Source organism: Ursus maritimus, unplaced genomic scaffold (assembly GCF_017311325.1).
Source record: "Ursus maritimus isolate PB19 unplaced genomic scaffold, ASM1731132v1 scaffold_32, whole genome shotgun sequence".
NCBI classification, from domain to species: Eukaryota; Metazoa; Chordata; class Mammalia; order Carnivora; family Ursidae; genus Ursus; species Ursus maritimus.
In genome coordinates, this window is record NW_024425786.1 from 17,150,230 (window position 1) to 17,177,837 (window position 27,608).

Here is a 27,608-nt window from a genome sequence, read left to right on the forward strand (position 1 = left end):
TCCTCCGCGGCCCTCCCGCCCCCTCGCCGGCGCCTCCGCGTCCCTAATCCCCCTTCGCGCCGCAGCCGCCGGCGTTCGCCCCAGACACGCCCACCGCCACGCGGTCGGGCCTCCTTCTGGGTCCTCTTTTGGGCTCTGGTTGGACCACGATTTAAGAATGGTCTGGCTGGAGAATTTTCACGGAGAAAATAATCCCTTGGAGCGATCGGAAAACTGTCCCCTGGCTCAGAACGTGAGGGAAATCGCTAAAGTTGGCACCATTCAAGAGCACTGTTCACTCGCAAATTCTAGAGCAGGGACCTTTTCCCACTGGGTCTGAGGCTAATTATGAAGACAGACATATGTATCTGCGAAGCCAAAAGAGCCGTGCAGGGAGAAGGGCTAAGTCCCAAAGGAGGCGAATTCCTGTTACTCCTAAATCCCTTTTTCAACCCTCCACCCTTACTGGTTTGTTTCCTGTCTTTGCCTTAGCCCGAACCTCTCCCCTCCCACAATCTTCCCAGCTCACTTCTGTAGAGCCAGCTCTTCCCTACCCCAGCCTCCAATGGCCTACCTTAGGGACTGGAGAAGGTCAAGCAGTGGTCTACAGGATTTCCAGATAACACTGGCGGATCATTTACGTTTCCCAGAATCTATCAGCCCCAAATTAACTATTAAAAACGTACTATGGGGGGCCTGGGTCGAGTTGGTTTGGCATCTTGGTTTTGGCTCAGGTGGTGATCTGGGTGGTGGGATAGAACCCTGCCTTGGGCTCTGTGCTCAGTGGGGAGTCTGCTTGAGATGCTCTGTCTTACTCTCCCTCTGCCCCTCCCATTTCCTGTTCTCTCTCTCTCCCTAAAATAAATAAATCTTTAAAAACACGCACACACACAACCTACTATGTACCCAGTACTGAACTAAATGTCTCAGTGGATCCAAATTTTGTATCACAGATTGTGAAACTTACACAAATGCTGGGATCTTTTCTGGAAGTAATATAAATGATAAATACAAATTGAGAAACAGAATCTTGGACGGGCATGGTAAAAGTGAGAGACCTCAAGTGAGAGACCTCAAACTTATTAATCTCTAACTCAAGGGTTCGTAACATTTTTAGTGCTATATGGTAAGGGCTATGGATCTCTTAAAGATTTCAAAATAAAATACATAGCATTATAAAAGAAACTTTATATTAAAATACAATTAGGAGATATATATATATAGAGAGAGAGATATAGATATATATATTTTTTTTTTGACAGAACAAGCATGGGGAGTGGCAGGCAGAGGGAGAGGGAGAAGCAGTCCCCCTGTGGAGCAGGGAGCCCCACCTGGGGCTCAATGCCAGGACCCCTTGATTAACGACCTGAGCCTAAGGCAGATGCTTAACAGAATAAGCTACCCAGGCGTTCCAGGGAAAAAAAAAAAAAAAGAAAAAAAAATATATATATATAAAGATTTTATTTATTTGAGAGAGAGATTGAGAGAATAAATGGGAAGAGGGGTAGAGGGAGAAGCAGACTCCCTGCGGGGCAGGGAGCCTGGGATCATGACCTGAGCCAAAGGCAGATGCTTAACTGACTGAGCCACCCATGAGCCCTAGGAAATATATTTTAAGAACAAATTTGTGATGTAAATCTGTTTTTCTTTTTTAAGACATTAAATATCAAGATCTTGCAGCAGGTCAAATAACTACTGAAATTTTAAAGCGATGATGAGAATATATTCAAAAAGTCCATGATAACTATAATGTGATACAAAAATGCCTTTGATTTCTTTTGGTGAGAGGGTGAAAGGTGCTGCTAATTCTACTGTGGTTTGTTGCCTGCATTCACAATGGGGGAAAATGCTTAGTTTCAGCTAGACATTCGTGAAAATAAAGATTGGGGGGGGCACTACTGGATGGCTAAGTCAGTTAAGCCTCTGACTTCAGCTCAAGTCAGGATCTTGGGGTCCTGGAATGGAGCCTTGCCTCAGTCTCTTCCCTCTCCCTCTGCCCCTTCCCCCGCTCTTGCTCGTGAGCGCTCGCGCTCTCTCTCTCTCCCAAATAAATAAATAAAATCTTTAAAAAATGTTATTTTTTTCCATCCAAATTGAAGGGTCATGCACTTTCACCTGGAGACTCCTTTAAGTCCACTGACAGCAGACTAAGAACCCCTAGGCTGGATACCATAATTAAAGAGATTCTATCACCTGATATTTTCTGGGATAACATTTCAAGTATTTTGGCCATATAGTCCTCAGAAGTGTACCCCACCTTTTCAAACCATTTATCGTGATTTTTTTTTTAATTTTAGAAAATATGGTCATTGGAGCTTTGCATTTCAAAAAAGAGAGAGTGTGTGTGTGTGTGTGTGTGTGTGTGTGTGTGTGTGTTTGATATTCCACAAATAGGTATTGTGTGCCCTCTGCAGACAAATCACTGTGTTAAAAGTAGGGAATATAAAATAAATGAAACTCGATCTCTGTCCTCTAAGAGTTTACATTCAAGCTAACAACGCAGGCCAAGTATATAAACAAACATAATAAAAGTGAGCTGTTAGGGAGCATTTCAGCTATATTCCTAATCTTTTGAGATTAGGTAACACAGGGCAGCCAGGCCATTTGAGAGGCACAACCCTTACCTACCACAGACCAAACATGGGGTCTGAGCTGATATGTTAATGAACATGCTTTTGCTTCTTAAAACAATTAACAGGGCACCAGAATATTCAAATCGAAGCACTGCCTTTTACTACTTACAACCTGAAGTTAACAGAGAATTTTTTAAATTACCAACCCTTCTTACTGGATCCGTAGATCAATCTTCATCCTGCTTTTCCCTTTTATAACATTTAGTCTGTCCTTCAGACTTCAAACATGATGACATCGATTCAGCCTCTTCGAAGTATCCTCACTTGCCACGAACAAGGACAAGCTAGCCCAGCCACAGTTCAAAGGCACAGGCAGGGGAAAGAAAGAAAGAAACAATACAGAAAGGAAGAAACAGAAGAGAAAAATGGAAAGTAAATACCACATGTAGCATGTTGGGGAAAGGACATCGCCAGCCAACCCTTGCTAACATTAGGTGCCAAGAGTCTTCTACTCAGCTTTACTTGAAAACTTCAAACTTCATTTTCTTCATCAAACTTTAATTTTTATGTATTATTTTAAGGTGCTTTCCCAAACTGTGCTACTCCAATCAAACTAACCAGAGCTGAAGATTGTCTAGGATTATGCTTCTTTTAAAAAAGAAATGTGCCAGGGATGTCTGGGTGGGTCAGTCGGTTAAGCATCTAACTCTTGATTTCGACTCAGGTCATGATAGCGTCGTGAGATCGAGCCCCGCTCTCTCTAAAATAAATATATCAACCTTTAAAAAGAGAGGGGGGGGCACCTGGGTGGCTCAGGCGGTTAAGTGTCTGCCTTTGGCTCAGGTCATGATCCCAGAGTCCTGGGATCAAGTCCTGCTTGGGGCTCCCTGCTCAGCGGGAGCCTGCTTCTCCCTCTGCTTGCCCCTCTCTCTCTCTCTGTCTCTCCCAAATAAATAAATAAAATCTTTTTAAAAAATAAAAAAAGAGAGAGAAAAAATTAACGTGCCATATGGCTGACTTGCAATAGCTTGTAGTCAATTTACCCCAAGAGCTTCTCACTTGTCACCTTCTGCATTATTTTCATAGCATTTTTTAAAAAGATTCTATTTATTTGACAGAGACAGCCAGCGAGAGAGGGAACACAAGCAGGGGAGAGGGAGAGGAAGAAGCAGGCTCCCAGTGGAGGAGCCTGATGTGGGGCTCGATCCCATAACGCTGGGATCATGCCCTGAGCCGAAGGCAGACACTTAACGACTGCGCCACCCAGGCGCCCCTGTTTTTGTAGCATTTTTTGTCTTTTGAAGATTATCCTTGCACTGGCCTGTTGAATTCTCTTGTAATTCTCAAATTCATCAAAGGCACTTTAAATTGGACAGCATATCTCCACCTTAGCAGCAAGACATCTTACTGTGAGTTGAGCTCCTACTGTATATTGGGAGTTTTACAGACGCTACTGCTGATCCTTAAATGAAACCTTAACGATAAGTAGTATTTTCCCACTTTCTTGAGGAAACAAGTCTCCGAGAGGTTAAAACATTTGCTCAGAGCCACACGGCTGAAACCAAGACTGAAACGCAGCTCCATGTGACTCCAGAAGCTACCCCAGCAAGCTACTTTTCAATTAAAGTCCCAGCATCGGCAGGTTCTTCGCTGTACATGTTTTAACCAGTCAAAAATCGTCAGTGTCAATCTGATAAGTTAGAAGACACTATTTAGAGTCCCAAGCAAACTGTAATATAAGATAATGACATTTTTCTTACGCGGTTTGCACATTGGCTTCACAATGCAATTGGAACTTGTTCTGAGAAATGACAGTATCTAAGAACACGACTGTGGCCTCACAAGGTCTCAACATTGGGAAGCAGCAGTCCTTTGGGTAGGTTTGTCAGAAAAGAAAATGACTCATGAAGATTATGCCTAGATGGACTTCGTCATGCTAGTTAACATTTGCTAAGCACTTACCAGGTTATCTTATTAAGTGCATGCAGTATATAAAGCAAGTACCAAAATGTATCCTCTCCTTTTTGCAGATGAAGAAACTAAGGCTCAAGCTAGAGCTGAGACTCAAACTCTGATGTAACTCCAAATTCTAGTCTCTCTCGCTCTCTCTCTTTTTTTTAATAGGCTCCATACCCAGCATGGAGCCATGAGGGGCTTGAGTTCACGGCCCTGAGATCAAGACCTGAGCTGAGATCAAGAGTCGGATGCTTAACTGACTGAACCACCCAGGCGCCCCCCAAATTCTAGTCTCTTTATCATTATGTTACACAGCCAGAAGAGACGATTCAAAACCAATAAAGTTAATCCTCCCTCTTTTTAAGCCTTCATATTCCCAAACTTTATGTTGGAAGTCTCTGATTTTGAAGTTCTTTTTGTCCTTATTACTTTTTTTCATGGGTTCTTTCTTCTCTTGGGTTCTGTTGAGGGAATATGGAAAAACTGGAAAAAGTGGGCTCTCCTTTCCAATCCCCCACTCCAACCCGAGAGAGCAAGAATCAACATTCAAGTCTAATTAGGATTATTAGATCCAGGGGCGCCTGGGTGGCACAGCGGTTGGGCGTCTGCCTTCGGCTCAGGGTGTGATCCCAGCGTTATGGGATTGAGCCCCACATCAGGCTCCCCTGCTATGAGCCTGCTTCTTCCTCTCCCACTTCCCCTGCTTGTGTTCCCTCTCTCGCTGGCTGTCTCTATCTCTGTCAAATAAATAAATAAAAAATCTTTAAAAAAAAAAAAAAAGGATTATTAGATCCAACTTGAGAGTGATGGACGCTTGGTCTAGTGGAAGAATTTAACAGACTCAGCAACAACAAGATTCCTTGGCGACTCACCACCAGGAACTCCATGCATCTACCCACTGACACTGAACTCTGCAGCCATTTAAAGAGAGAGGCACCGGCAGCAGCAGCTACTGCCACCCAAAGTCCAGAAATCAGATCTTAGGAGACCGTTGAACATAACATTTGTCCACTGAGGTCTAATTATTTTAAGGCTTCTCTGTAGGCAGGCAGAAGATCTCTATCTGCAAATCTTTTATGAAAATGTTACTATAAGTTTTTAACCCAAACCCAGGGAACTCAAAAATTCTAACAATTATTATCCATATTAAAATGTACAAGTTAAGGGGCGACTGGGTGGCGCAGTCGTTGGGCGTCTGCCTTCGGCTCAGGGCGTGATCCTGGCGTGCCGGGGTCGAGTCCCGCATCGGGCTCCTCCGCTGGGAGCCTGCTTCTTCCTCTCCCGCTCCCCTGCTGTGTTCCCTCTCTCCCTGGCTGTCTCTCTGTCAAATAAATAAATAAAATCTTTAAAAAAATAAAATAAAATGTACAAGTTAAATACACTGTTAGCCAAATCAGATTCAACAGTGCCTGCGAATCCTGCTCCTTCAGTATAACTTGTCTTGCTTTTAAAACCCAATAAAACGGTAAGAATTGATTATAAATAGACGATGTGTTTATAACTAAATTCTCATTACCCTTAAATCAAAATATCCATTAGAAGGGGACAAGTGCTCTCTAACTATCATTAATAGTAACGAGGCTATAATACCTGTACTCACATAGAGTTTTTCCATTTACAAAGCGTTTCAAATATAGTATTTCACTGGACATCCTCGCTGTCTGGACATCTTGAAATGTGCCCCATACTTGGCCCGGTGACTCTCCTCTCCTGATTTTCTGGGTTCTGTAATACTTCCTTCTCGGTCTTCTCCTCTGCCCATCGTTATCTACTGTTCCCAGGATTTCATCCTTGAGGCTTTGTGAGGGCCACCCATTCACATGCATGGTTTACACCGTCATCTCTATTTCTTTCTGTTCTTCTATTCTTCTTTCTATTCGCATTTCTTTATCGATAGCCCCGCTTTTGGTCCTGGGCTCCGACTCATATTTTCAACTACTTGCTGCGCATATGAATATATGTTTGGATGTAACAGGTTCTTTGAACTCGACACCTAGTCTCTAAAGATGGTTTTTATCTCCCACCTTTTGCCCCCTTCCTCAATGAGCTCCACCCCCACCAACCCGTGGTCGTTCCTCCAGGATGCCAGCCACAGCCTCACTACCTTACATTTGCATTTCAGTAAATGAAGTAGTTAGAACATTTTCCGCAGATATCCTGATGACTCATTCAGGGCTCTGCTCTAATGTCACCTCTTTGGAGGGGCTTTCCTTGACCACTCTGTCTAAAATAGCAGTCCCCTTCGCTTTCCTTCCCTTACTTCTGTTTTTCTTGTTATCACCCGGTGTTATAGATGTCTTTGTTTATTGCCCATCCCCCCACCAGAATATAAATTCTACAAGGGCAGAGTCTGCAGCTCATTCAGTCTTATGCCGGGTACAGAAACTGGCGCTTAGCGGATGTTTGTTGAATGACTTAACTTGTAATCTAGATACCCATCCCAGACTCCTCTTTTGTGTGTTCTGGCTCCATTCATAGCATACTCATCCATTCAACAAATCACTTACCTCAGAAATCTGCATTTCATAGCTTCTAACTCCTCCTCACAAGTCACTCATGGAAAAAACATTTTTAAGTCAGCTCTACATCCAATGTGGGGCCTGAACTCACAACCCCAATTTCAAGAGTTGCATGCTCCACTGACTGAGCCAGCCAGGCACCCCCCAATTAAAAAAATTATTTATGTATTTATTTTAGTAATCTCTACACCCAACATGGGGCTCAAACTCATGACCCGGAGCTCAAGAGTCACATGCTCTTCCTACTCAGCCAGGTGCCCCGGAAATGTTTGCACACCTGGAGCCAGGACAGGAAAATCATACAAACAGAGGCCCGCCCCCTTCTTTTCCCATCTGTCTCTGTCCCATTCTAGGAGGGCCCTAATGTCCACATGTGTGAGGCTACCCAACCTTCAGGTATAAGGTCTATCCTCCCAAACCTAGGCCTACGGTACACACATGAATGTTGATTTGCCCTCAAAAAAACAACCTGGGGGAGAAGCTTGGAAGTGGGCTGTTTGGGCAAAGAATTCCAAGGTCCTAGGTACTCGGAGTTTGTGATCTAGAGAAGGGGGGAGGGATGTGAGCTCTCAATGGGTGTGTCCCCTTAGCCTCATGAGGAAATGTGCAGCCGGAGAAGAGTCAGATCAGGCCGTTTAAAGAGCAGGGCTCAAGGGGGTGGCCCTGTTGTCCTGGTCTAATGGCAGTACTACCTAGGCTAAAGCCCAAACTCCACTAGAGTGGATGTAACTAAACAACAATGAAGTCCAGAAAGCATGCTTCTGCCTTCCCTTGCTAAAAACCAAAGATTTAAGTGCTATAATTCAAGAGCTATCGGTGTGGAGATCCAGAGAAGGAAACCTTGGGTAAAAATCCTATCAGAAGATGAACATCAAAATTTAAAACTGGTTCGTTGAAAGACACTATTAAGAGAATGAAAAGACAAGCCAAAGACTGGGAGAAATATTTGCAAATCGTGTGTCTGATAAAGGACTTGTGTCCAAAACATATAAAGAATTCTCAAAACTCAATAAAAGCAAAATGTTGCGAAACTTTCATTAGATTCTCAAAGGGATCCGGATTCTCCCTGTAAAAAATTAATCACCATTGGTTTATGTGCTCTGCTTGGAGAATTCAGAGATTGACCAAATACCAAACTTAGAGCAGGGAGCTTAAAATCCTGCTCATGCTCCCTGTACTGACAGCCTGCCATGCAACACAGTTCTTGCCATAAAGAGTCTATACCTAGATAACCCTCCAAAAATGACAATGTCTCATTAAACACAGGAACCATCAGGGGTGGGTGTCTTTATGATCCCAGCTTTATCTGGGGGAGGGGAGAGGGCGTGTCTTAGATGGGTCACAGCACCTGGGGGAGCCTTCATCCTCCTGCATAAGGCCCCACCAGGTAAGCAATGACAGAATTTCCATAGTTCTTTCGTTCGGTACCTTGTGTGATGACAAATCAGAACTGAACTCACCGGCCTTGCTGAGGGGAAGGAAGTTTACACATGTTCTCTCATTTAGCCAACAAATATCTGTTGCCCGCCTACTCCACACCTGAAGTCAAACATTTGCTAGCGGCTGAAGATACAATGGTGAGCTAGACACAATGACTTCTTCAAGGGTAACAAAGTCTAATGGAGGAGATGAAAAAGTAAACAGGCAATTATGAAACAGGGATAAAGTGCTTTGATTGGAATAAACCCATGGAACACTGACAAGGAACATCTGATCCAGTCTTGTGGGATCAGGAAAGGGTTCCTAGAACAAGCGAGGTATGAGACCTGAAGGATGAGGAGGAGTTGGCCAGAAGAGTGGAGAGAAAGATAGTGCAGACAACTGAAACTGAGGGCAGTGGAGGGCAGCAGAGGCCAGAGCAAGGATGACCTCCTCAAAAATTACACCAAAGGAGTTTCACCGTATGCAGATGGCAATGGGAAGCATGAGAAGGTTTTACACAGAACAGTGGCAAGAAAGGATTTGCCCTTCAGAAAGATCTAGCTCCAGCAAGGCAGAATAGACCTAAGGGGACTGAAAATAACAAAGAGACTGGGGGTGCCTGGGTGGTTCTGTCAGTTAAATTTCTTGACCTCGGCTCAGGTCATGATCTCAGGGCTGTGAGATTGAGCCCTGACTCGGGCTCTGAGCTGGGGATGGGGCCTGCTTAAGATTCTCTCTTCCTCTCTTAAAAAAAAAAAAAAAATGAAAAGGGTGCCTGGGTGGCTCAGTCAGTTGAGTATCTGCCTTCAGCTCAGGTCATAATCCCTGGGTCCTGGGATCGAGCCCCACATCGGGCTCCCTGCTCCCTCTGCCCCTTTCCCTGCTTGTGCGTTGTGTGTGTGTGTGTGTGTGTGTGTGTGTGTGTGTCTACTGCAAAAATAAACAAATAAAATCTCTTTTTAAAAATGAAAACTCATTAGGAGATGGTTTCAGTAAGCAAGATGTGGGGTTCTAGCTGGCTCAGTCAGATGAGCTTGCAACTCTTGATCTTGGGGTTATGAGTTTGAGCCCCAAGTTGGGTGTAAAGATTACTTAAAAATGAAATCTTTAGGAGCACCTGGATGGCTCAGGTTAAGCGCCATCTCGATTTCAGCTCAGGTCATGATCTCAGGGTCCTGGGATTGAGCCCTTATTGGGCTCTGTGCTCAGCAGGCTGTCTGCTTCAAGATTCTCTCTCTCCCTCTGCCCCACCCCCTGCTTGCTCGCTCTGTCTCTTTTCAATAAATCTTAAAAAATAAAATATTTTTTAAAAAACATGTTATTGGGGCGCCTGGGTAGCGCAGTCGTTAAGCGTCTGCCTTCGGCTCAGGGCGTGATCCCGGTGTTCCGGGATCGAGTCCCACATCGGGCTCCTCGGCTGGGAGCCTGCTTCCTCCTCTTCCTCTCCCCTGCTGTGCTCCCTCTCTCGCTGGCTGTCCCTCTGTCACATAAATAAATAAAATCTTTAAAAAAAATAAAATAAAAAATTTTATTTATTTGAGAGAGAGCAGAGCAAGAGAGAGAGAGAGCATGCACAAGCTAGGGGGAGGAACAGAAGCAGACTCCCTGCTGAGCAGGGAGCCTGACATGGGGCTCGACTCCAGGACCCTGGGACCACGACCTGAGCTGAAAGCAGACACCTAACTGACTGAGCCACCCATGCACCCCCCCCTCAGTAAAATCTTTAAAGGTATTTGCAATGACATGGATGGAGCTAGAGTGTATTGATGCTGAGTGAAATAAGTCAGAGAAAGACAAATACTATATGATCCATGATCTCACTCATATGTGGAATTTGGGAAAGAAAACAGATGAACATACGGGAAGGGGGTAAAGAAAAAAAAAAGGAGAGAGGGGAAAAAAGCCATAGGAAACTCTTAACGATAGAAAACAGACTGAGGGTTGTTGGAGGGAGGTGGGCAGGGGATGGGTTAAATGGGTGATGGGTTTTAAGGAGGGCATTTGTTGTGAAGAGCACTGGGGGTTGTATGTAAGTGAAGAATTGCTGAATTCTACTCCAGAAACTAATATTGCACTGTACGGTAACCAGGTAAAATTTAAAAGAAAAAAAAAAAACTGCAAGCAGGGTGTGGCCTGATGATGATAGGAGTAACTGCAGCTAGTATTTCAAGCCCAATTAGCTCACTTCTATCCTTGCAACTCTATGAGGCAGACATGATTACCCCCATTTTATGGATGGGAAAGCCAAGGAACAGGAAAATAACTTGCCCAAGGTTGCAGGGAAAGTGGTGAGAGAGCAAGTATAGAAAGCAAGGTTGGTCATGACTCAATGACTATTCCACTAATATTTATTGGTTTGGGGAGGGCGCCAAAAGGAACGGGAGCTGTTGAGTATGATATACAAGTTTCTAGCTTGGATAACTAGGCAATGACCGAGTTAAGAAATATGGGAGGGGTGCCTGGTTGGTTTAGTCAGTTAAGCGTTGGACTCTTGGTTTCGGCTCGGGTTGTGATCTCATGGGTGGTAAGGTGGTCCCGGTCCCGGGGTTCCCCTCTCAGCAGAGAGTCTGCTTGAAGATTTTCTCCCTCTGTCTGCCCCTCCCCTACTCTCTCATGCTCGCCCTCTCTCTCTCTCTCTCTCAAATAAATAAATCTAAAAAGAAAGAAAGAAAGAGAAAGAAAGAAATACAAGAGAAGCAGCTGGGAGGTGGTGGAAGAAAGTGGTAAGGTCAGTTTGGGGCTTGATTTTAAGGTGCCTGGGTAATTTCCAAACGGAGATGTCTATAAGGCAGCTAGGTGCAGGGGCTGTTGTGAAACTCAAAGTGAGATTTTGAGGTTATCAGCCTCAATCTCTCCCAGAAAGGAAAAACAAAACCACCTTTGGAGAAGCTGAAAATGATACAAACTTTGAACATGAAGCATTTAGGAAAACAGATTTAAAAATGGGATTAACTATGAAACAATTTTGGGTCATGACGAGGTAATTTTCTTCTATTAGTTTCATTCCTCAATTGTTTTTCATTAATGACCTTTTATTTTGAAGTCTCCCGTAGATAAGCGGTAGCCCAGGCTACACCGTAGAGATGGATATCTAACCAGTGCTTCAAAAAGTCCATTTCTCCCAGGGCATAGGAACTCCCTTTCAAATAATACCAACTTTTGAAACAGTAGGGAACCACTTAACAAATTATCATTTCAGTGCATTCATCGGTATCCTAGTGGCCTGGAAGCAAAGCCCTAACCTAGCCTCTTAGAGAACACATCACACAGAAGGAAGTCTGCTCCATTATAATAATGGCGAAGTATTAACATATCAAATACGCTTAGAGAGGAGGCTCCAGGTGAGCCCGCGTTTTCCTTTAACTTTTCCTCCCAGAAATAAAAGTTGTTGAACATGTAGAAAGGAAAAATTGAATTTTTAAAAAGATTATGATAAAATCTCTTTTCAAGTCCTGGCTATAGGGTTGTAGTTTTTCTTCCCTATGTGTATTTTCCCCCAATTTAAAGCACTTCTACTCCCTACCTCTGCCTAGACTGGCCCTCCCTTTAAAGAAAGGTTTCATTAGAGAAAATTGCTTGTAAGTAATTTGAAAATTGTGGCCCCACCCTAGTAATACATAATCACTACCTTAGGCAAACTGTAACTCTGTCATGCACAGAGGGCCTTTGACTGTTTCTAAGAGGTATCTGTTCTGGGATCCCAATACTGGTTCAGTAGAAATTGTTTTAGCGTTCTCAACAGATACCCAAAAATATCTCCTTAAAGCAACAAGGCCTCCTCTCATTTCTGCTTTTGGACGTGTTTGTTTTTTCCTTCTCCAAAGCTAATGAGGCACTCATAACCAAATATTTCCATGCTGTTCTGCCACCAGCCCAATCTTCATAGGAAACTATCCAGATTTTTGCATCTTCCCAAAGTATGGCAATATCCAGAGGGCTCACCGATGTGTGGAAACAACGTACTCCCAAATTTCCACAAGAACATTTGTACAAATGCATTAATGTCAACACAATCGTGCCCCATTTTAATGAATCTGATGAAATGCCATTTTAGGAATCAGTGCTGGATTACTAAAATAATTCTCAGTGTTTTGATTTTTAAAAATTATACTTTTAATTATAGAATATTGTTAGAATACAGATGTAGATAGACACTAGCATAACTGCGACCAATACCATACGAAAAACTGCTCTACACACTTACTTGTTCACTCACTCTCCACAACCATAGAAAACAGGCACAAAGTGTTTAGGGCATGTGCAGAGGCAGCCAGAGACTTGGGAGCAGAAGACATGCAAAAAGCATTAGCAAGGAGAGTCTGATGCATAAGTTCTACACAAAGTTCAACACAGCGAATGGGCAGCAATTGGGTAAAAGAGGAAACAGCTGGTCTGGCCCTTGCCCTTTTAACTTCCCAGCTGAAGTGTACACATATGGAGAGGTTGCTGGGGCACTTAGAAGCCTCTTCTTGAGCCACTCACCTCTAAGAAGCCAAAAGCAGCAGCAGGAACAGGTCGGGATGGGGCAGGAGAGTGGGGAAGAAAAAGGGAGTGATATACACTTGGGTCATGAGGATGCTGTCTTCTGTGGCCACTCCAAAGCTGATGCCCATTGTGGCTCGCAGACACAACAGGAGAACCTCGATATTCATTAAAAACATTAGCAACACTGATACAGGAAAAGACATACTCGAGTTTAGTCATCAAGAACATGTAAGTCATTCAACAATTAAAATAGGAATACCCACAGTCAGCTAGATTCTGTATAGAACACAAAACATGCTCCCTGCCCAAGTTTGCATTTCAATAGGAGTGGCAACATAATAAAGAAACCTCCTTGGTGGAGTGGTGTTTCATTTTGTTACTTTCAGGGCTGTGTCACTGCAAAGGATGCAGTCCCACACGGTTGTGGGTCCTGATGACTCATTTTAGTAGACTACTCGAGAGACCACTGGCTCCTTAACACACCAAGTCCAAAAGAGCTATGGCAGAAGTATTTTTCAAATGTTACAACACTCACAATAAAGCACAGTAGAAAGAATTTGGGGGCACTCTCAAAAATATATATTCCTTACTCTAGTCCCCTCACACTGCCACCCCCAAATACCTGGGTAAGCATCAATATCTGGGGTATTTCTTAATTCCTATGGTGGGCTGGGATAAGGAGAACTGACACTAACAGGCTTAAATTGGGTCAACTCTCATTTTAACCACATGTATCTGTAGACTGAGAGGATGGAAATACATTCCTACCTAGGTTTATTAATTCCTTGTGACTAGCCCAAAGAGAAGATAATTCGGTCTGAGAACAGGACAATCAACCTCTCTGTCTAGTCATTATCTCCCACAATTGACTGATACACATAAACAAGTGCTTAGTTCTGTACAAAGACAGATCTTACAGGAGAGTGCACACTAGAGCACTAGTGTTTAAATTTTTTCCTTAGAAAAAATGAAACCAAAAGGACATTTCTCACATTGGAGTTGTCTGTAGTTCTGTCACATGATCAACATCACCCAAGAACATGCTAATTCTGTGTGAATTCAGTTTCCACTACTGGAAAAATTACAGGAATACACGTTTTACTGTACATTACACATGCCCTTATGCAAGCCAAGATAAACACTGGGATGTGGCCTTTAGCAAATTCTAGAGTTAGCAGTATAAGGAGAGTTGATCTTAAAGGGTAGAGGGGGAAGAACATAGAAAGGACTGGTGGTGTTCCTTGGGGAGGAATTCTGTGTTTCCTTCCCTGAAGTGGTCAATCTCACTTGCTCTTTATACTCCACCATCAGTATGGTCCTAGCTTTCCTTGAAGATATTTTCCCTACAACGTTCCCTACAGTGATCCCCAAAGAAAATGAATACATTTTGATTAATGGCAATAACAACAGTGGGCATCTCTTGCTAAAGTCACCACAACTGATGAGTCCTTGGTCCCCAAACCTGTGTCTCATTTTTCCTTTCAATCTGTATCTTCAGTTAGCCTTTGCAAAGATGCAAGCTTTAATAAAGTTAAATTAGAAACAATGAGGAAAAAAGTTTTGATCATTGCCTTCATCGTGCAGAATCCTGCTCTCAGGAAGATGGAAAGATACAAATGCAGGAGCAACTCAAGAAAAAAGCCTTTTGAAGGGGAAGATGTGTGTGCCCAACTACTATGGAGAGTGAATAGGTGTGGCAATTCACACAGTCTCTGGTTGTCTTTTTCTGAAGCAGCTGTGACCACCCTATTACAGTCCAACATTTCCCCCTAGCATAGTTCTTTGGGCCAAGGATGAGAGAAATAACTTTTAAAGATTTACTCCATTTCCAGGCCTGAGTATTTACCAGCATTTATCCCCTGGTCTTCAGATTCCCAGTTATTTGTGGGGCTGATTTTGATGAAGTACTTCATTAATATCGAATGAATAAAAATCACTACTTTGGAGGAGGGGATAACATTCCCAGAGTTGTGGGTCAGAACTGCAAATGGCTTATCTTCTTTGATGCTTTTAACCGTGGCCCACAAGGAAATTCAGTATGGTAAAAGAAGCTCAGTGTTGAGAGAGCTCTTTGATGTCAAAATTGTACCTTCAAATGAATCATTTCTTGTAATTACAGGACTTAGTCAGTGTGAACTCTCTTATGTTTAATAAGAGCTGAGCTCCGGCTGAAACTCTTCTCACATTCGGTACATTCATAAGGCTTCTCTCCCGTATGAACCCTTTGATGTGTGATGAGGTTGGAGCTCTGAGTGAAACCTTTTCCACACTGTACACACTCGTAGGGCTTCTCTCCTGTGTGGGTTCTCTGGTGTTTAATTAGATCTGACCTTTCACCAAAGCTTCGCCAACACTCGTTGCACTCATAGGGCTTCTCTCCAGTGTGAATTTTCTGGTGCGTGATGAGATGAGAGCTCCGGCTGAAGCTTTTCCCACAAGCATTACATTCGTATGGCTTTTCCCCAGTGTGGGTTCTCTGGTGCTGAACCAAGTGCGAGATGCGGCTGAAATTCTCCCCACATTCATTACAGTGGTACGGCTTTTCTCCTGTGTGGGCTCTGCGATGGCGCACTAGGTCGGAGTTCTGACTGAAATTCTTCCCACACTCATCACACTTGTAGGGCCTCTCCCCCGTATGGACTCGATAGTGTTTGATGAGATCAGATCTCTCACTGAAGCCTCGTCCACATTCATTACACTCGTAAGGCTTCTCACCTGTGTGGGTCCTCTGGTGCTGAGCTAGGTGAGAGCTCCGGCTGAAGCTTTTCCCACACTCCTCACACTCATAGGGCTTTTCCCCACTGTGTGTCCTTTGGTGCTGGATTAGGTGAGACAGCCGGCAGAAACTTTTCCCACACTCGTTACATTTGTGGGGCTTTTCTCCAGTGTGGATTGTCTGGTGCTGAATGAGGTGAGAGCTTCTTCCAAAACTTTTCCCGCACTCATTACAGTCATAGGGCCTTTCCCCAGTGTGCGTTCTTTGGTGCTGAATAAGGTGTGAGCTTCGACTGAAGCCCTTTCCACATTCATAACACTTATAGGGTCTGTCTCCAGTGTGGGTTTTCTGATGTCGATTAAGGTCTGAGATCTGACTGAAGGCCTTTCCACAGTGAGAGCATATGTGATATCGGATGCCTGTGTGGACTTCCTTGTGAACGAGCAGATCAGTGACTTGTTGAAGAGGATAGCTTACCCATTCTTCTGCTGTTAAATCTCCCCACTGTCTTTCTGGTCTATCTCCACTTTCAAAGGTCTCTTCATTTTCAGGATTTTCCTCAGTATTCCCAACAGGTCTTTCAGAGGCAGTCCCAAATTCTACATCTTCACTAATCTCTTGCTTCGGATTCACCTCATTCTCACTCCTGATCTCAAAATCTGTAATAAAGGATTAATAATAATAATAATAATGGCAAATATACACAAAAAATTTACCTACTGTGTACCAGACATTGTGCTAAATTCTTTACCCGAATTACCTCAACCACCCTGAAAGTTGAGCATTATGATGATTTCTACTCTATGAATGATTTAAATCCAAGACCCAGAGAAATGGGACACCTGGGTGGCTCAGTCCGTTAAGTGTCTGCCTTCAGCTCAGGTCATGATCCCAGGGTCCTGGGATGGAGTCCCACATCAGGCTCCTTGCTCAGAGGGGAGTGTGCTTCTCCCTCTGCCTGCTGCTCCCCCTGCTTGTGCGCTCATGCTCTCTCTCTCTCTCTGACAAATAAATAAATAAAATCTTAAAAAGAAAAAGGCCCAGAGAAGTGACTCGTGCAGGCTCATAGAGTAGTAAATGGTGGAGCCAAGATTTAAATCTAGGTCTGTCTGATAATAGTTCTTGCTCTGTACCACTATAGTTAATGGTTCTTTATGAAAATTGTATATATTCCTGGTGTTTTGAAAGAAAAGAGCCAGAAACAGAAAATATAAGAGACTGTATATTAGAATCTCTAAAAGCCAAGGGCCTAGATATTTTATGTGTGATTGTGTTGTGTGTTATGTTCTTAACTTTTCAAGTCTTTATTATTACCATTATATAATAGTTACTAAGAATCTACTGGGTTACTATAGAAAAAACAAATTTTTGTCTAGCTGTATCAAGTTTTAGTTGACAGGAAAGGTGACTGCCAAACACTACTTGCTACTTTCCAGTGGCCTTTTAATATGAACAGAGGAGGGAAGGTTGGAGGATGCAAAAACAATGCTTGGCTCAGAACGTTCCTGATATTATAACTAAATACAGTCTTCAAATGAAAATGAAAATATACAACCACTGTCTATAAGAAACTTTCTACCAGACACTGTATTTTCCAAGTTGTATTTCTTAGCGTACTCTTCAACAAAGAGGTTACTAGGTATCCTGGGAGGAAAGGGTCCTTGGATAAATTTATTTGGTAAATGGTGCATCCAACATCTTTTTCTTAGAATTCACATGCCATTTAACACATTAAAGGTTCCGAAGAGTCTGGAGATAAAGAAACCTTGTAAATATTATTATCCCAGTCCCAAATTTATTTGGGAAAGGAACTTATTTTTCTGTGTGTGTGTGTGCACGCGCACATGCATGTGTTCTTCCATACTTCCATCCTTCTAACAAGGGCTTCTTGGGCTGGACTACAGCCATATAAATTCACATTTCTTTAAGATTTTCACTTCTTGCTTTTGTTGGATTGAATGGAATATTTGGATCAGACACTGCAATACATCTGGGTAAATAACTTCATTTCTAGTTACTTTTCTAAAGTAAAGATCCAAGAATCTTGGAACATCAGGAAGAGCCCAAGTTTAAAAGGAAACCCCTCATAGTTGACTTTTGTTCTGGAAAAGGCTACAGAAATAAAGATTTTCAAAAAAGAATTAGTCCTAATGAGTGGCAGATGACCTAGTGAACCAAACATAGTTGCTAACTTCTGTCAAGTCTTACTGGGAGACAAAGTGAGTCAAAAGACTGTTCAGCTCAAGAATATTCTGTTTATTCTAGTTACACCCAGACCAAAGGATAGCTAAGAGAAGACAGGTTTGCAGACCATCAAAAAATTTAGGTTCCCTTCCTAATTGAATCTGTGATCTCATTTAGTTCATGATTGTCCTGAACAATATTTGACACACTTAAAACCTACGATCGACTCTGAGACATCTCTAGACAAGTACCTGCTCCAGATAAATAAAGGACCTCAGGCAAAGCTAGGGCTCTGAAGCCAAAACAAACACAAAAATGTGGCTTTTTGCCCTCCAATGAACCTGGGTCAGAACTCCCCTCATCTTCCAGTAAAACCACCATTTACAGGGGCATTTACATCCTGGCATGCACCATTATGTCAGACCTGTTTGGTCAGTGATCTGTACAAACAGGCTAGAAAATGGTAGATGACTCAGGGCACAAGAAAACCGAATGTTTCTAAAATGGGCAGAAACAGATTTTCTTTTTAGACAATATGACCTTGATGTTCCTACAAAGATTTGCCTGAGGACTCAACTCAAGCCAAGAGCCAATTAAATGCTTTAAAAATCAAACAACCAGATTGCGTTGAAAGAGTTAAGCCATTTTTGAGAGTCTTGAAAACGTGGGGGTGAAGAAAGAGAGAATCCTTACTTACCCAAGGAGACAACGTTTCCATAATTCTCCTGCATAACATCCCTGTAAAGGTCCCTTTGTGTAGGGTCCAGAGGTCTCCATTCTTCCCGAGTGAGGTACATGGCCATATCTTCAAATGTCACAGGTGCCTGAAATCACACAATGCTTCCTCATTACTTGGTATCCGGAGGTTACTACCAGTTTTTCTTCTTGAAATTAGAGACATGGTCAGAATTGTTGAGAAGGCAAAAGGAATTAACTCTGAAGAGTCGAGAGAAGAAATAAGCAGGCAAAAAAAGAAAAGGGAGTCATTTACCAGCTTACTGCTCTGGTTCCATGCCCAGATATCCCTGCCCACTCCAGAACTTTATCCTCTAGCGGCACTTTTCCAGAACACATGCAGCACCTACATCTCTCCATACCTTTACTCAGTGTTCCTCTTTTCTCTTTCTCAGACTAGTGAAATCTTACAATTCTTTAAGGCCCTGTTCAGTGCCAACTGTTCTTCAGTGCCCCCTATCCTCCTGCTCTGCTCCATTCCTCCCTCTGACTCTCGAGAATTAATCACTCCCACTTCTTGGTTCCCACACCACGGCACTATGTTCCTACGACAAATAAAGCTGTTATCACGTTGTATCACGGTTAACCGGATGTGTCTGTCTCCCTGCAGATTGTGAGCAGGCAGGGAGGGCCCGTTTCATCCAGCTTTTGTCTCCCCAGTATTTAAAGGCATACAGCAGGTGTTCAATAAACGCTTGTTGGTGGCTATACTGGCCTGGTACTGAGGTTCCTGGAGGCAGAATACCGAGGCGAGCGAATTACTAATCCCAGGAAATTTCCAACACGGATTTGCAGAGCAAAGAAACGCCGGGACAGGTGGGTAAGCAGAGGCAGGGTCCGAGAAGCCACCCCCGGCTTACCTGGGACCCAGCCATGAGCAGGGTGGCTGCCATCTCGGACTCAAGGATTCGCCTCCCAGAAGAGAGAGCAGGAAAGGCAGCTAGCAGACAGCGCTAAAGGAGGCGAAAAGCAGGGCGTGAGGCACAGAAAACAGGCCCTGCCCACTCCCCAGGGCTGGAGTTCTGGCCGCCAGGCGGGTGGGGAGGGCCCTGGACCCGGGCCGGGTCACTCTCCTCCCTGACCCTCGAGCACGACCCGCCCTCTGTGTCTCTGCCACCGTAGGGTGGAGGCACTGCAGGAATTTACTAAGACAGACCCCTGGCTCGGGCCCTCCCGGGCTGGGGGTCAAGTCGATGCTGTCTCGGGGAGGAGGCTCTCAGCCCAGCCCACAGAACGCCTCCGCTCTCCCCTCTCGAGGCCGGGCCCTTTCCGGCAGCTACCTCAACCAATCAGCGAGCGAAGCTCGCAAAACGTTCTGCCAATTAGATGCCGAACACTAGGCCCGCCTCTTGTACCTTGGCTGAGGTCCTCTACTACGCCTGCGCCTGCCCCCGTGGCCTGTCGGGAGTTGGAGTTCCATTCTGGCGTACAAAGGCCAGTCAGAGGCCAAAAACCAAGGAGGGAAAAGAACAAAAGGGTGAAGAAAGAAGCACGTCCTCCTAGCCAGGGCGTAGTATCTTCCGCTTTCTTCTCTTGGAGACCACAGCCCAATTAAGCCAGAGAGGTTGCCCTGCATCTCCTCACGACCTTAGAAGCTTGAGTCGGGCCTTAACTTCGACGTCGGGCCTAATTTAGGCGCTGGCCTGTGTTGGGTTCTTCTGGGATTAGTCTTCATTTGACAGCAGGGGCCTGAGAGGAAAGCGGCAGCCGCCCACTCCCCAGGGGAGACTCAGCGGCCGCGCTGTAACTTTGAGCTCCGCCCACGTACTACGTCTCCCAGCAGTGCCTGCGGCACTCTCACCCAGCCACTCAAACTACAACTCCCAAGAGGCCCCGCGCCGCCGGTACGCCGGCTGGTGCAGTCCGGGGCTTGGCCAGGCGGCGTCCCGGCCCCATCGCTATTAACCCTGTAGGGGCATCCAACCTTGTCCTTCTAAAGAGGGCTCCCCTTGAGGGGCGGGTTGAGTTGCGCCCAGCCGAGGGGAAGCGAAAACCCTGAGGGAATACAGAAGCGAGGGTGGGGGATAGGGCGCCTAAGGAGGAGCGAGTCAGGCCCCGGGACTGAGAAGAGTCGTCCTTATCATCCCTGAGAGCTTGTCTCCTAAAAGGATTTCTGACGGTCTTCTGCACGGATGGGCTCTTGGGCCTCTGAGGGCCTGAGCCGGGCGGACCCTCAGGATGCTAGCGGTCCCTGCCCGGCTGAAGGTGGGAAGCCGAAAAACCCCGCTGGGAAAAGAACAGACTTACCTCCTGACCCGCAGAAGATCCACTAGATCGCCGGCTCTGAGATCTGAGAGGCCTCAAACAGATTCCAAATCCGCAGGCAGAGTCCTCTGAGACTTAGGGTGTTTGGAAAGATTCTGGAGATCACTGGCAGATCCCGGATACCTCAGCCCCGCAGGTAGATTTCAAATCCGTAGACTTGCAGGCAGAGCCCAAAGATCCGTAGGCGGATCCCAAAGACTCACAGACTCTCAGGCAGCTCAGGGAAACCACAGACTCATAGGCAGCTCTCTGAGACCACAGCAGCTAGCCAAGAAACACCAGCAGCAGCTAAGCTGCATTCAACTGGAGTTCTTCCGAACGGAAGGACTTGCAGCCTTCCCTTTCCCCAGCCAGGATGAGAAAATTAGACAATGGCAGCGGAGCGCTAGGGAAAGCAGGCATTCTGCGTGGGGAAGAGCCCTGAGCTCGCTGTAGCCTTGGAGAGGGAAGTGATGGAAAAAGAATATAGCAGCTTATTAGGGACTCCCACCCTCTTCAAGTTATAAATATCCCCAGAACCTTGGCTACGTGCCCAGAAGCCTGTTGTCTCTAACTTTACAGGAGACTTCTCCGCCTGGGCTGGGAAAGGGGCTTTTCTTTTGTTTTGCAGATACATCCACCCACTGAGTGACTTGAATTCCCCCCCCTCCACCCCCAACATGACTCCAGGCTATGCTTTTATTAGTGAGTGTCCTGTTCCCAGTGCCCAGTTATTTATGGTTAAATTACTCAAGTGTCTAAAAAGAACTAGGACCCTACCCAGCCATGAGGCAGACTCTCCCACTCCCACTCCACTTCCCATCCCCAGCTGTGAGGCTAGGAATTCTTTAGATAGCTCAGAGTCGTACCATCCAACCCCATCTGAAATTTATTTGGGTTCCACAAAAAAGAAAACAAAAGGAGGGGGGAAGGAATTGTAGAGGGTCCCCGAGAGACAGTGTCCATAGTGGGAAGAGTGTGGGGTATCAAGGTCGGACAGACCTGAATTGAAGTCCAGGCTGTTTGTCCTTTAGATCGTCATTCAGTCTCTCCCTTTCTGTAAAACAGGGCAATCAGACCTCAGGCGGTGGTGAGCACTAAGTGAGGTGACATAACGCACTCCACACAGAATGGACACTCGCATGATCGCTGTTATTATTATTAATCCTGCCTTTGGTGGCAGGGGAGACTTCAGAAAGGTCTGTGGATATTTTCACTGGCTCAGAAAATCTGGGAAGTCGGAGTGGCCCAAGAGCGGTGAGAATCTGCTGGTGACCTTCAACTCACATAGTGTTTCTGCTAGAAATCCAGAGGGAATTGGAAGTTGGGCCAGTTGAGCAGACTCAAGCAAATTGGTAGATTGAGCCCAGTAGAGCAGAGGTATTTGAGGCTGCCAAAACCCAGCAAGTTGAGGCCTCACGCTCAGGGAAACTTCTGGGGGACAAGGAGGAGGGGCGTCAGTTCAGACTTTGGTTGAGTAATTGCACATTTCTAATTGGGCCTAAGGTGAGTTGAGCGCCTGAGCCCCTCAGCCCAGCAGGGCTCCCTTTTCAGTCCTTCTCTGACAGATTGCTTTGTAAACTTCCTTAGGCCTTTCTCCCCCTTGCTCCAGTGCTTTAAGTCCTTCTTTGTCCTCTCGCTGTTTCTTTCATTCCTTAGGCTTGCCTGGGGGCAGGATGGCTCTCCGAGCCCAGCTTGGCTGCCGGCCTCCTTCTCTGAGTAAGTGCTTTTCTCTCCCTTCACCTGGGACCCTCAAGAGGGTGGAGGAGAAGAGAGTCTGAGAGCAAAAGGAAAGCCTGACTGCCTTTGATGCCCTTGGGGAAGAAGGGGAGGAAAGACGGTGGGTGAGGGGCTTCCTGCTGCAGCCTTCAGTGGGACACTTAGGGCTGGGGGTCACTGGAGAAGGAGGTGGCTTCCTGCCCCATTGTTCAGGACTTCATTGTTTCTCAGGAATACTTATTGTATGTGAATTTTCAATAATTAACTTGGAAAGCTGCACGTGTTCCCGTCATTCAGCAAACACTGAGCACCTACTGGGTACAGAGGTGGCAGCAGAGCCCCTCATCACGGAAAGGGGCCAGAAAACCCACTGGGCCAGGGTCTCCAAGTTAGCTTTTGACATTATCTCCGAATGGGGTTATACATTATGTCAGATCCACTAACTAATTTGATGAAAGACCCTCATTCTTTGTCCTTAAGCTTGTTTCTTATTAACAAAGACTGCTATGCCTGTGGAGCACTATGCATTATTGTATTTTAATAAATCCTGTAATCATCTTGTGAGCAGCCCAATTATGGTGTAATTTTTTGAATTAGAAGCATTAAGGTATTAAACATGGAAAAACATGCCTCAGTATTTATTTGTGAACTTGTTTTGTCGTTTCTTCATTTTCAAATATACCAGGAGCCTGAAAAAAAATCGAAGCGTCCTGGGCTCCCCTTGACCCCCGCGCGGAGCAGAGATGAAGCGTCATTCCAGCACGAGTTGGGGACACGGGGGACACACCGACAGCAGTCGTTGCAGGCCAAGTGCTGTAGTATGTGGTGAGCAAGTCTGTGCAGAGAAGGGGGCGGACTGACAGCAGAGGGGAGGAGGCTTCCCAGAGGAGGTGACATCTGAGCTGGCTCGCAGAGACTGTAGGAGTCTCGGAGGTGGAGAACGAGGGGAGGGAAAGCATTCCAGTCTTCCAGAACAGCATGTGCGAAGTCAGGGAGGCGTGAAAGGACAGAGCTTGTTCCAGGATGGCCAGGATTGTGCAGGGCTAGAGGGAAGCGTGTGGGGGTGGAGTGGCAGGGGGAGGAAGCCGAGCAGGGACAGTCTCTTATGTCCCCTGGCCTGCCTGCCTCAGGCTTTGGCCTCGGATCAGCGGAGCTGGGGATGAGGTACAGATGGGGGGGAGGGGGGCGGCCTGGGGGCTGGCCTGGGGTGTGAAGAGCAGATTGACTCTGCAGGAGGAGGGGGAGTGCAGAGGATTGGGAAGTTCTTTCCGAGGTCCTGAATTTCAGCTGGTTTTCTCCTGAGAGGATCAACATTTTCCCCAAAACGTAAACAATTGCATTAAAATCGTACAACAAACTTATTTAGTATGAGTTGGCCTACTTAAAGGCATCGGATAGGCCCATAGACTGAACATGCTTACTGTGTCTCACTTCTGTATCAGTGTGCGGGGAGATAGGACACGGACCCTCACAATGACCTCGGGGCTGCTGTGACGATTAAATGTGAGAATGGCGGCAAAACACGGGCACAGAGGACGGCCTGGGCACACGGGCGCCATCACTGTTACGAGGGAAGTAAAACACATCACAGATGCCCTGTGAGAGGAAGCCATGTTTCAAAGTGGCTTAGAGCATGCATGGGGGCCTGGGTTCAAGTCCAGATGCCGTCTCCTAAAAGCAAATTACTCTGAACTTTGGTATCCTCAGTGTGTGAAAAGGGTATGATAATACGGGGCCCCTGGGTGGCTTGGTCGGTGAAGCGTCTGACTTTGGCTCAGGTCATGATCTCAGGGTCCCTGCGATCGGGTCTTGCGTCAGGCTCCCCACTCACTGGGGAGTCTGCTTCTCCCTCTGCCCCTCACCTTGCTCGTGCTCACTCTCTCTCTCTCTCAAATAAATAAAATCTTTTTAAAAAGAGTATAATAATACAATTCATAGAGACAGAAAGCAGAATAGTGCTTGCCTAGGGCTCGGGTCTGCCTCAGATGGTCTCTCTCCTTCTGCTTCTGCCCCTCCCCCTCTGTGTGTGCGCACACGCGTGCTCTAAGTAAATAATAAAATCTTTTTTTTTTTTTTAAAGGATGCACCTGGTTGGCTCAGTCGGCAAGGCATGTGACTCTTGATCTCGGGGTTGTGAGTTCAAGCCCCATGTTTAGTGTAGAGATTACTTAAAAATAAAATATTTGAAAACCAAACCAAACCAAAAGAGTATGATAATAGTAACCCAGTTCATGGGGTCTGAGGGTTAGTGGGGACAATAGAAAGTAAGCCCCTATACTCACAGTAGTGACAGTAGCTCACATTCACTAATCAAGTACTTTGTGTCAGGTATGATCGTAAGGAATCCTTACAACCCTTTGAGCCAGGTGCCATTATTACCACCATTTTACAGACGAAAAACAGAGGCATGGGCAAGTTACGGAACGTACCCAAGATACCTGGCTAGTGAATGCTCGATAATGAATAGATGTTATTGACACTGTGATCCAAAGAAATCATCATCATCATGGTAGAATGCAGTGTAATTATTAAAGTGTCACAGCACTGTGGGAGTTCTGTGGAACATCTCTTGTGGCCAGGGGATTAGAGAAGATGACACAGAAGATGTGCATCTGGGGAGGAAGGCAGGGGGAGGAGTGAACTAAGTGAAGAGGGTTAAGAGATATAAACTTCGGTTATAAAATAAATAAGTCACAGAGATGAAAAGTACAGCATAGGGAATACAGTCCGTAATAATGTTGTACGGTGCCAAAGGGTGACATACTCCCTGTGGTGAGCCCTGGGTCACGTGTAGAATTGTGAATCACTATGCTGTACACCTGAAGCTAAGAACGTATGTCCACAGGGACGCCTGGTGGCTCAGTTGGTTCAGCGTCTGCCTTCAGCTCAGGTCATGATCCCAGGGTCCTGGGATTGAGTCCCACATCGGGCTCCCTGCTCAGTGGGGAGTCTGCTTCTCCCTCTGCCTCTGTTGCTCTCCCTCTCTCTCTCTGTGTCAGATAAATAAATAAAATCTTTAAAAAAAAAGATGGTGAGTGATAAACAAAACAAAAAAGGGATGTATGTCAACTGTACTTCAATTAAAAAAAATGAAAGACAGGCACCTGAGGTAAGCCTTGAAGAATGGGCAAGATTAGGATGGGGGGGGCAGGAGGGAGGGGAATCAGAATAGGCAGTCACAGTTGGGAAGGTCCATCAGGTTTTCTTTCCTTATTTATTTATTTATTTATTTATTTAAGAGAGAGGGAGAGAGCACAAGCAGGCAGAGGGGCAGAAGGAGAGGGAGAAGAAGACTCCCTGTTGAGCAGGGAGCCCAATGCGGGACTCAATCCCAGGACCCTGGGATCATGACCTGAGCCGAAGGCAGACACTTAACTGACTGAGCCACCCAGGCGCCCAGGTATCGGGTTTTCAAGGACAGGGCAAATACCTCCCATAGGCTGGAGCAAAGGGGCAGGAGGGGTGGAAGATAAGCCACCCAAGACAGGAGAGGGGCTTTGAAAGTCAAACCAAGGAGTTCGAGTTTCGTTCGCCAGCTGGAGGAAATCCAGCGGAGGAGACTGGGGGTACGACGCTCAGAGCCACGCAGGGCAGATGCAGGTAAGGTAGGGATGCTCTGAGCTGGGAGGCCAGTAGAAGGCCTTGGTATCAGTGCAGGTAAGAAGAAACCCTGAAAGAATGTTGCTAGGGTTGGGGAAGAGCAGGGTTGGACAGGGGAAGGACAATAGAATCGGTAACTGACAAAGAGAAGAGGGCAAGGGGAGGGTCAGAGATGGTTCTAGGTAGCGATCTAGCTGACAAATATAAAAGACAGAAGAGGGCACTTAAGAAAGAGATGTGAGTTCAGTTTCAGATAAATTGTATGGACAGGGCCAGCGTATTGAGAGGAGAAATCCAGATAGACACTTGGTGACGTAAGTCTTAAGCTCAAGGGATCTCACGGCTACAGACAGAGATCTGGTAGTCCGAATGAGCCTACTGGGAAGACTTTGCACTCGATATAGTCTTTCAGGTTCCTGTGATTAGAAAATATCTTCTAAGTTGGTCATAAGATCTTGAATGTATTTTGTTTTCAAGGGCTTTTGGCCATGACATTGCGGGTGAGAAGTCCTCTCCTCCATCCCAAGCACGGCCTCTGTGTTTCACCTTCCCTGACCTTGTCTTTTTCCTCCTGGAAGGTAGCAGTCTACCCTCCCCTGGGAAGACTTCCAGTGGCAAAGTTCATGCGAACTCCCTTGCAGCTCGGCCCGTCTTTGTCTTTGACGTGAAGGAGGAGAGGGAGTTAAATCACGAGTCCCAGCCAACAGGCTGTGTGCAAGGACTGCGTGACGAGGAGGAGCACAGCATGGCCAGCGTGGCTGGAGCACGAAGTATGGGGGCAGGGCAGAGGCCAGCCCCCCACCGCCTGTGGATCCTGCCAGACACAGTGGGGGAAATGGAAGGCCTGAAACGCGGGGTGGTAGAGTGGGGGCTCTAGAACACCATCAGATTTGCAATTTTGAAAAGCCTATTCCGGTCAGTGCCGGGACAGCATGGACTGGAGCGGGTCCAGAGTGGACACAGGAAGACCAGCGGGGAGGGTACTGACGTCGGCTGATGAACACAGTCTGAGGCCTATTCATGCTCTTCTGTGTCCTTTTGTGAACGCAGACGCGTACTGTATAGACGTGCGGACTGGAGCCGACTTGTTCTTGTGCTGTTTAATCTGACTCATCTCCTTTGTAAACAGTAAGGTTATTGAGGGCGGAGATTCAGCGTTTGTATTTTTTCCTGTGCTGTAACTCCCCCTGACACCAGGAGCACAATGGGTATTGAGACTGTGACTACGGAAAGTCACCCCGTGGGGCTGCCTGAAGCAGCCCGAAGTCACATTTCTCGACACAGTGATATCGATAATTAGTGCTTTTGGTTTCTAGACATTTGGATGGGGGATTTGATCATGGCAAAGAAAAAGCTGGGTAGCTAAACGCTTACTACTCAAAGCGTGGTCTGTGGACCAGCAGCATCAGCAGCACCTGGAAGCTTGTAAGAAATAAAAAATCTCAAATAAATAAATAAATAAATAAATAAATGTTT

The 27,608-nt window shown here is 45.7% G+C and overlaps 1 protein-coding gene and 1 long non-coding RNA gene across 8 annotated transcripts; one reads left to right on the top strand and one right to left on the bottom strand.

Moving 5' to 3' along the window:
• Window positions 1-10,781: 10,781 nt before the first annotated feature.
• On the bottom strand, window positions 10,782-20,897 carry ZNF436 (zinc finger protein 436). 2 transcript variants are annotated; one of them, XM_008694620.2, is made up of 4 exons: window positions 20,817-20,897; window positions 19,430-19,522; window positions 18,532-18,658; window positions 10,782-16,309 (listed from the first exon to the last, which is right to left on the bottom strand). In XM_008694620.2, exons 2-4 carry the CDS (start codon window positions 19,460-19,462, stop codon window positions 15,057-15,059), a joined length of 1,413 nt encoding a protein of 470 aa, XP_008692842.1. In that variant the 5' UTR covers window positions 19,463-19,522; window positions 20,817-20,897; the 3' UTR covers window positions 10,782-15,056. The 2 variants fall into 2 exon arrangements, with proteins under 2 accessions (XP_008692842.1, XP_008692843.1); XM_008694621.2 differs by lacking the exon at window positions 19,430-19,522 and having other exon boundaries at window positions 20,817-20,885.
• LOC103666565 lies at window positions 20,756-27,280 on the top strand. Of its 6 annotated transcripts, none has more exons than XR_005831512.1 (5): window positions 20,760-20,774; window positions 21,882-22,070; window positions 22,473-22,532; window positions 23,218-23,357; window positions 26,711-27,280. It is a non-coding gene; the product is annotated as an uncharacterized LOC103666565 (long non-coding RNA). The 6 variants fall into 6 exon arrangements; XR_569548.1 differs by lacking the exon at window positions 20,760-20,774 and adding an exon at window positions 20,893-20,970; XR_569549.1 differs by lacking the exon at window positions 21,882-22,070 and having other exon boundaries at window positions 20,756-20,774.
• Window positions 27,281-27,608: the final 328 nt, after the last annotated feature.